This window comes from Poecilia reticulata, linkage group LG14, assembly GCF_000633615.1.
Source record: "Poecilia reticulata strain Guanapo linkage group LG14, Guppy_female_1.0+MT, whole genome shotgun sequence".
Lineage (NCBI taxonomy): Eukaryota > Metazoa > Chordata > Actinopteri > Cyprinodontiformes > Poeciliidae > Poecilia > Poecilia reticulata.
The window spans coordinates 27561171-27571145 of record NC_024344.1 but is presented as its reverse complement, the minus strand read 5'-3'; the positions used below and the strand labels follow the sequence as shown (position 1 = coordinate 27571145).

Genomic DNA, 9975 nt, shown 5'->3' with positions numbered 1-9975 from the left:
GATCTGGAACTTTAGTTTTTCCACTGAAAGCTCTGGTTTGCACATTAAATGCCATGTGGGTGAAGTTTTATGGATGATACTCTGATGTCCCATTCTCCTGAAGGCAGCACAGAGCTGCACCACCAGAAACTGACAAACACTGAAGAGAAGAAGAGTTATGATTAATGTAGTTACAGTTCTATCCATGTTTTAATGTTGCAGAGCTCAGTCGTTTTGCAAATAGATCAAAGTTTAAACTGGCATGTTGAACATCTTTTATCTGGTCATTTTGTGGAAGATTTAACTAGAAAATGGCAAAGAACAAGAATATTTTTCCACTCTGACTGGCTGCTGTTGGCCTACAGATTTTAACTTGAATGTTCATTGCATTTTTCGTAGACACCTGTATTATTTTTATATTATTTTCATTATTTTTGATGATAAATACAGAAACAAGCACAAAAATCAAAATATCTACAATAGTAATGATAATATTAAAGCTCCGCGGAGCCTCAAGTGGCCCGAGCAGCCAAGCGCCGCTCCGGCCTATAGCCACAGCGGGGGATCCAGCACCGCCGCCCGCCTGCCACCGAGTACCTTTTCGCACAGTTCAGGCGCACGTCCGCCAGGCAGTTCGCACCGCTCAGTTGGGCATGGTTCCCTGGCGACACACCACAAATTTCGTGCAGATCGGTCGATGTAGAGAGGAGATATTGATGATGGGATAGTCTAGGGGGCGCTGTAGAGTAAAATCACAATTCAAAGCCATTGGGCTCTTTAGCATTGAGCACAGGTCAAACGTATCCAGTTTGGTTCCAATCGGAAGATGCGTTTTTGATTCAGAGACAATTCTATGCATATGGCGAAGGACAGCCAGTTAGCCACGCCCCCATGAGTCAGAGTTCATCATCACAGTTCCTCATCAGGTCATATAATTTCAGGTGTTAGAAGATTAATTCCATATGTATTACTCAGTAAAAATAAGACATACAGTAGAAAAAACAGGTGACTTCAAGTCAAAAGTGGGCGGACCTAAGGTTGCGTCATCATCTGACCATGAGAATGTAATGAGGGTTGGTCAGTATTGAGACATAGGAAGTCTGAAGCAGCTGTGACCTTTTATGTGGAAGTTATCTCACTTTGATGTTTTATGGCGAATAGTCAAAGTTTTGCACTTAGCCACGCCCACATGCTTTGACATACAAAAATTCCTGTGATAACTTTAGACCTTTAATGTCTGAACTCTCTGCTCACTGAGTTTGAAGTCTGTATGTCAAACGCTATAGGAGGAGTTCGACCAAATATGACGTCTCTGAAAAACAGCAAATGGCGGCTTTGATCCAAAATGGCCGACTTCCTGTTGGGTTTGGACCATGGCTCCAGGAGACTTTTTTGTAGGTCTTGACAATATATACAAGTGTACCAAGTTTCATAATTCTAGGTTAAATAATGGCTTGGGGCTGATTATTTAAAATCTTCAAGGGGGCGCTGTTGAGACATTAGGCCACGCCCACAAAAAATTACACTGGATTCCTGTCGAGGGGCCCACAAGTATCAAACCTAGTGAGTTTGGTGCAGCTGGGCTTTAAACTGTGGAATTCAAGGCCAAACGTAAGGAGACGGCGTTAAAGGTCACTTCGCCANATTTTTCACAGTCTCTATGGGCCTACCAATTTTGGTGACTTTTTGAATATGTTAAAGCCCCCAAAAAGGCAATTCATTTGACAGAAGAAAAATAATAAAAAAAAAAAAAAAAATAATAAACATTTGAAAAACAATAGGCCTTCGCAGCGCTTAGCTGCTCGGGCCTAATAATAAACAGCACAATTACAATAGGCCTTCGCAGCGCTTAGCTGCTCGGGCCTAATTAATGATAAAATAATGGTCAGTGCAAAGTAGCCTACAAATTCTCTGGTGGGGGGCGGTGAGGGACCTGGATAAAGGCTGGGGGGGCGCTGGGCTGAAAAAGGTTGAGAAACACTGGACTAGATTAATCACACTAAGATGAATATAGATAAATTGTAGCAACAGTTTATTGTGAGGGTAACAACCATCAAGCCATAATTTTCATGGTTGATAGACAAAAAAAATCAAAAATTTTTAAATGTTTTGGTCATGTTATGACCTATACAAACATGAACATAATTGTGGCTCTATGAGTAGAGTAATTGTCTTGTGATCAGAAGGTTGTGGGTTCAATTCCATCCACATGTTGATGAGCCACTGGGGACTTAACCCCACATTGATCTGTGAATGTGACTCTAGTGTAAAGTACTTTGAGTGGTCAGATGACTGGAAAAGTGCTATATAAGTTCAGTCCATTTTATTTGTCCTTTAAGACAACGAGGCAACAAAAAAGGGATTATGAAACAAATGTTTTTTGGGAGGTTTTTTGAAATAGATTAGATGAAAATAAATATAGAATTATTTTTTTAAATAATAAAATAAGCTGTTTGTGGCCTAAAATGCAATAGCAGCATTCCTTTAGTGAATTTGAACCAAGTGAAGCTAAAATTATTCCTCTTGAGATTTTGGTAAAACATATTTACAAACAAAAGCATAATGCATGTATATTCCTTTACAGTTTTGGCAAAGTTGCTGCTAAGAATATGGTGTTTTTGTAACAAATGTCATTATTTTGAGTGTATATGCCACTTTGCGGTTAATCAATTAATTTATTTTACAATTTTTTTTCAATAATTGATTAATTATGATTAATCATACAGAAAAAAAGCTCATTTATAGGTTAAACAGAAAAGAAAGTGAAAAGGTTTCTGGGAGCAGTTTTGGATTTTAATTGCTCTGAATATGTTAGTTTTCAACAAATGGCCTTTTTTGAATCTGTATAATTCAGTTTATGATGAATCAATTACTAAATGATTATTTCAATAGTCTATTAATCCGATTAATTGCTTCAACCCTAATCCAAATATATTGACATTCACCAGCTGCTAATACATAGAATCAGGTAATCTGCTGTGAATCTCTTGGTACATAAAAAAAACTCATTTACAGGTAAAAACTGAAGAGAAAGTGAAGAAGTTTCAGTGAGAGCAGCTCTGACAGACAGGAGCAAGATGGTTAGTGTTACAGCAGAGAAACGGAGCAGAGCAGCACATCTGATGGGCTTTTCCCCCCTGGCTGTCATTTTATCCTGTCATGAGTGGGAAGTGAGCCAGCAGGAAGGATTTCAGGACTCAGAAGCAGCTAAATGGGAGTCAAGCTTGACTTGTCTGAATTTAAAGCTTTCTCTTTCTGCCAACTTCTCAGACAGAAAGTCTGAATCCTCACGCCTCTCTCATGTCGTGTTTAACCACAGCTGAGGTTTATGGGGAGCGTGGATGTGGATCGGGTGTCGAACCTCTTCAGAGAGGCTCTGATCTCCTTCATGAGCCGGAGGAAGAGCCCTCTGACCTCTCAGATGTTCACCGACCTGTTCACCAGATTCCCTGTAAGTCCAAGCGCACATCTTTCCTCATAGTGTCTCGTTCAGAGCATAAATGACACTTTGTGATGGTTGGTCCAGGTTTTATGTGTGAACCTCCTGGATACGGCTGTGCAGCACATCACATCAGCAGTCCGAGGACATCAGCAGGTAAAATCCTTCCTGCACAAACACAAAATAATAAATAAAACCAAACACTGATAATTAACATTTGACATGAACAAATTCTTGTTTGTATTCAAACTGGCAAAAATCAAATAAGAGTGAATTAATTGAACTAATTAAATTACAAGGAACATAACTCTTGTTTCGTGGATCTCGTTTCATATGTAGTGTCAAGCGTGTGTGTTGGTCCTGCGGGCGATGCAGAGCAGAGACATCCAGCAGCTTCTGAGCAGCTATGAGTGGACGCAGCTCTGTGAGAAGGTCTCAACGCAGCTGGTTTTGGTAAGGAGACACATCTCCACCATATCCATGAAATCCAGCAGTGAAGATCCAGTTTGAATCCCACTTCTCTAGCCTTGGAGGACGCAACCTTTTTCCCACTTAGGGAAACACTTAGTGTTTGCTGTCCACTAGGCCTGTCACGATAACAAATTTTGCTGGACAATTGTCTAAAACATTATTGCGATAAACGATAATATTGTTTCAAGACCTTCTGACATTGATTTAATGGAAATGACTAATACTGCATGCAATTTCCTGCCATAGATTGATACACTTTATTTTCAAAAGAACACTGGAACTAATAAACTAAACAAACAAAACCAAAAATAAAATGGATTCTTGGTCTCCATTAACAAAAAACGTACTTGAATAAAAACTAAACAACATAAAGTCAAAGTGGAAATAAATACTGCATTCAACCAAAAGAGTGCAGATTATGAAGTCTGTATACTATATTGCCCTTCAGTAATCACTTGATTTAAATAGAGAAGATGAGAACATCCGACTACCTAATGCAATAGTTCATACTACACCATTTTTTGCCCCTATTTTCCCCTTACGATAATCTTAGATTGTTGGCCGATCTAAGATTGTTGCTGGTGATTTCGTAACCGATCATCCTGCAGTGTGTGGTGTGTTACGGCAGATCGTCGTGGCTGATCCGATCTAAATCGGGGGTTTTCCCTGTCTGGGAGCTTAGCTGAATGTGACAGGTAGCCAATCAGAAAGCGTGGATTCTCCTCCACGCTTTCTGAGGGGAAATTACGGAGGGGAATCCCAAACAGCTGACATGGAACAACATGAAGTCCAGCGGACATCGGAGATGATTTGTGGAAATAACATTGTTTATTCAACATTTCGTGCAAAGAATATAGAAATGACAAAGGGGGGAGTTGGAGCCAAATTGCTACCGCAGTTGATAAACCCGGCAAGTTTTCAGTTGTTCTTCGTTAACGTGACATAAGTTATGATTTTAATTCAGTCAGGACTTTGCGCTGAATCTAGCCACATGCATCACAGGTAGATTCTAGTAAAGCATTGATTAATGCCTGATTTTAAAATTAGTTATCTGGACTTGTAGCCATTATTTTGTGCCCATGTGGCTGGACACCACACTGCACAACGAACCCGATCGAACCGTTATACCTGGGATTTCTGTCAGCTAATGTGTCTCTCATTGAAAATGGGTCGACAACTCGTGTTGTGTGTGCTGGACATTAGACTAAGGAAATGAGGAAGGGGGGATCAGTGGAGAGACCGGAGCTGAGCCTTTTTTCATTCAGTGTCAACAGAAAGAAAAAAGGCCGGAAGAGACGATAAGGACGATAATTAAAATGAGGTTGATAGTTTTAATTTACCGTTCAATTAATTGGTTTTTTGCTTATTGCGACATGCTTATTCAATTGTGCATTCACTCTTCCCCAAACAAACCAAACTTTGTCAACAAACAAATTGAAGGACCCTTAGTTACCTATCCAATGGCAAAGCATGAGTTAAACCTTAACTAGCGGTTTGTTGGAACTGTATTTAGATTATTTTACATTTACTAATCAGGCTTTCGCTCCACTTCCTGCTCAATCACTCCAATCAGCAGCCAGCTCTGCCTCCTCCTGTTTAAATTCTGTCCCTCTCTGCTTGTGGAACTGATTGAAAGTCTTATTCATGCACACAAGGCACCGCGGTTCCACTTTGAGCAGAAATGTTCATTCAAATGCAAGCTTCAAGCCTGTTTGCGTTCTAATTACATTAATCTGGAACCTTTATGAGATTGCATGGTGCAGTGATAAATGATAATTGGAGGCGCTGCTCCTCTCGCTGTCCTCCTTGCGTCCTCCAGAGAGCGGAGGGTGAAGACATGCTCCTGTAAACGGTCCCAGAACGGCTCCACCTCCTGAAATAAACGCAAGAACAGAACAATCCTGTCCTCCTTAACTGCCTTCACTGTCCTTCATTTCTGAGTTTCCTGCATATTTATTTTGAAAGTAAGATACAAAACTTTTTCTGTTAGTTCCAGATAATGTTTTTAAGTTGCTGTTTTGACAAGAAGTACAGAGATAAGCTTGTTTTAAACAGCTTATTTTGATATTTGTAAAGATTATGATTTAAGAATCAGAATCTTTATGGTTAATAATCATTAATTAATCATAATCATTATGATTATAATGAACTTAAGTTTTTGTTGAAAACTTAAAAAGGACAAATACATGGAGACATCTGAAATGCAAAGAGTTCAAATTAAGTTAAAATGTCCATAATATCTGGGTATCAAAGGCTTCAAATGAAATAGTGTCACTTGTGACATTCAGAGAAGGACAATTTGGCCACTTTGTATCTGTGAGACCATCATTTAGGTCTGTTAAATGACCTAAATGATGGTCATTTAAACTCAATTTTCTTTGAGTTGATTACTCAAAGAAAATTTGAGTATTTACATTTACCATCAACAAAACATTTTACTTGGGAAATAGATTATTTGCTAAAATACAATAAGATTTACTTCTTGTCTGGTTTCTTCCTTGTAAATGTACTTTAAATGTTTTTTAAGTGTTATTTTAGAATTGCTGGAAGAGACAAAATATTTGTACATCGCAGCTCTGCTTGGGTTGCTAGGTGATGGGACTAGGTAACGCCGCAGTGCCCATTGATTGAGACTTAACAGTCGGGAGGTTTTTGAAATGGCTCGTTTTACAGACGGACCCAAACAGAAGTATAAAAACGGCAAATTGTGAATTTTGCTTGAAAGGCCCCTTTAAAGGCTTGTCTTGAACATTTCAAGACAAGCTTTGAAATGTAGGTTCTGCTAATTATGTTGATCATAATTAGCAGAACAAACATGATTTGTAATATAACTTCTCTGTGTTCTGTCTTCAGAGTCTGGGTCAGGTGGGCCAAGCTGAGAGCAAGGTGGCCAAAGAGAAGCTGGTCAAAACCCTGGAGCTCTGTCAGTTTGTGGTCAAGAACATTCACCAGCAGGTGGGTGGGCTCATGGTGATCAAATAAAGCTGGAATCAAAAATGAAAAAAATCAACACAGTGCAGTTTTTGCGTTTTCTATTTGTGCAGAAATTGTTTGTGGACCTGGAGCAGCTGAAGCAGGCCCTGCAGACCCTGACCAGCAACGTCTCGTTCAAGAAGACGGGACAACTGGAGGACACCTACTGGGCCGTGATGAAACACTTTGGAGTGATGTAAATTATGGAGATGTTTTTATAAGCACAATTTTTGTCGGGCTGCAACCAACAATTATTTTAGTAATTGATTATTGTATTAATTATTCAGATGATTAATTGGATAAAAGATTAGCACATTCTGCAGATTTTTTACATAATCCCTTAAATAAAATGTAATACAATATTAGAAATGCATTAAACTTTGCAAATAAGTACAAATTTATTATTTAAATAAGAAAATAAACACTTTATTGCCTAAACTTCAATTGGTTTCAATTAACCAATTAACAATTGGATAGTAAAAGGTGTTTTATAAATATTTTTTGCAAGATTTGAAACAAATGAAGCTATAATTATGCCACTTGAGGAGTTTTAGGTTGAACATATTTGCCGTTAAAAGGTTTAATTTATCTTTCTGCATGGAGTCTCCATGTTCTCCCTGCATGGTGGGTTTTCTCCAGGTACTCCGGTTTCCTCCCACAGTCCAGAAACATGACTGTCAGGTTAATTGGCCTCTCCAAATTGTCCCTAGGGGTGAGTGTGTGTGTGCATGGTTGTGTGTCCTGTGTGTCTCTGTGTTGCCGTGCGACAGACTGGCGACCTGTCCAGGTGACCTGTCCAGGTGACCTGTCCAGGTGACCCCGCCTCTCGCCCAGAACATTAGCTGGGGAGGCACCAGCACCTCCTGACCCCACCGAGGGACAAGGGTGCAAGAAAATGGATGGATGGATGTTTCATTTAACAATTTATCGATTACTAAATTAGATGACAATTATTTTAATAACTGATTAATCACAATTAATTGTTCCAGCCCTAATTTACAATCTGGTGTAGCTTATAAAAATGATCATTTCATTTGGTTATAACTTTTATATTTTGCTTCTAGGAAGCCCAAAGTTGATAAGACAAAGCCTAAGAAGGACGGCGAGCAGGAGGCCGCTCCCAAGACGATGAAAGGTTTCCTGCCAGAAACAAAAAAACGTAAAAAACGCAACAAGCCTGTTTTGGAGCCAGCAGGGGACAAGTCGACCCCAGTCACCAGGCCAGGGGAGCAGAAAGGAATGACCAAAAAGAAACAAGACAAGAAGACTAAACAGAAACGACCGGCCGATAGTTCTGCTGCTTCACAGACCAACCCGGCCAAGAAGAGCAAAAAGCAACCTGACAGGAAAGCTGGCAAAAAGAAGAAACCCAAGCAGAAGAAGGGAGGAGAGCAAATGTAATGTGGACTATTAAAATTGAAACAGAAAATAACATTTTAAACAAAAGCTTTTTTTCCCTTAATTGCTACACATCAGGTCTAACTGTATGCTTACTCCAATATATACAAAATAAAAAGTGGAGATTTGTAGGAAGTGTAGTGAAAGATTATTTTTTCTAATATGTGACTGCTGTTGATTTTAAAAAAAGACTGAAACAATAAAAATCTACTTCTCTGCCTTTAAATCCACCAGTTTCTCATAAGTTCAGCTTTATTATGCAGCATGATATTCTATTCAGCATTAAATTAAATTCTCAATTCTGGCATTGTGCTGCTCAGGTTGGACTAGCTCTGTATTTTCACTGAGATTTTTTGTTCTTTTTTCAAGCTTTTGTTTCTGCCTTTCTGAGGGAAATATTGCTTTATTTTGGACAATCATTCTTTCTTGTTTTGGATGCTGTGTAGTTGGACTGATTTTTGCCAATACTTTTCATACTTTACTCTTTTTTATATATTTGTCTTTGGAATCAATAAGGTATTTTTGAATTTGACTTGAAGCTGCAGCATGTAACTTTTACAAAAAATCATGTTCGTTACATATTTGTTAAAATTATGAATAATAAAGTTCATTTAAAAAGGGACAATGTAGGCGTTGTACAAGCTAATCCTCATCTAGAGTCTCTTGATTATATTGACAGTAAGATAATCTGTGTAAAAAATTGAGCTCCTCTCTGCCTTCTAGTGCTTTCAGCATTAACTGCAGAAATGCAAAACTCAGAAACAACCAGTCAGAGCCAGGAGGAGGTTCTTAGCGCTGTCAATCACTCTTGCGCTCACCCCTCCCACTTGCTATCTGCTACAGCTGGTTTACCACAACTTGGCCTGCCACAAATGCTAAGACTAGTTAGCACAGCCACTGATGATGGTGGATAAATGGTTTTCCTGGAACAGTCAATTGTTTCTCTACCACTAGCACATTCAGCAGCATTGATTTATAGCGCTAAGACACGCCTCCTGGCTCTGATTGGTTGTTTTTAACAGAGCAATGCATTTTTTAGGGGAAGGGAAGATGTAGAGGAGTTTGATCTTTTCACAGATTGTCTCATACCATAATTTCATGAAATGGTGACAGTTTTCACAAATATGGTAAAAACATGTTTTTGTAAAAGTTTACTGCTGCAGATTTAATTAGAAAAAAGCTAAACGAAAAAGATTTGCATCATCTTTCTAAAGCTGCCCAGCCTGGAAAGTCACATGCATCCATCCTCACTTGTATGGCTCTAAGGTAGAAAGTAGAGATGTGCCGATCAAGTTTTTTCCTGGCGATACTGATTCCGATCACCCATGAGGGCCGAGCACCGATACCGATCACATAATTTTTATTTATTTTTTTTATCATAAACACTACAGGTTACATTATGTGGAAAAAGGAACCATGAATTCACTTTAATTTAGACTAAAACTTGTTAATAACTTTTTCCAAGAAGAAAACTAAACTAAACAGGCATTGTGCAAATTGTGCTGCTATCAATAATACTATCTTTAACAGACTGATAACATATGGAGGCTCTGAAGAGGCTAAATAATGCAAAGAGCCAAAATAAAACCTCTCAGCATTGCCAAAAAAATTCAAGTATAAAACTTAACATTCAAAGGCAAATACAGGATCCATTACAATAAACAATCCAGAGTTACTGAATGAAAACTTCCTGTTAGCATGGCGGCTAGCTGATC

General features: G+C 38.8%; 1 protein-coding gene across 1 annotated transcript in view; it reads left to right on the top strand.

Moving 5' to 3' along the window:
• The window catches only part of mybbp1a (MYB binding protein (P160) 1a), a 37334-nt gene extending 28844 nt beyond the window's left edge, over positions 1–8490 (top strand). Inside the window, exons 22-27 of the mRNA XM_008428674.2 lie at positions 3299–3430; positions 3506–3574; positions 3758–3871; positions 6743–6844; positions 6934–7058; positions 7927–8490. Of these exons, the coding sequence (XP_008426896.1) occupies positions 3299–3430; positions 3506–3574; positions 3758–3871; positions 6743–6844; positions 6934–7058; positions 7927–8263 (879 nt within the window). The 3' untranslated portion in view covers positions 8264–8490. The remainder of the gene's footprint in view (positions 1–3298; positions 3431–3505; positions 3575–3757; positions 3872–6742; positions 6845–6933; positions 7059–7926) is intronic.
• Positions 8491–9975: the final 1485 nt, after the last annotated feature.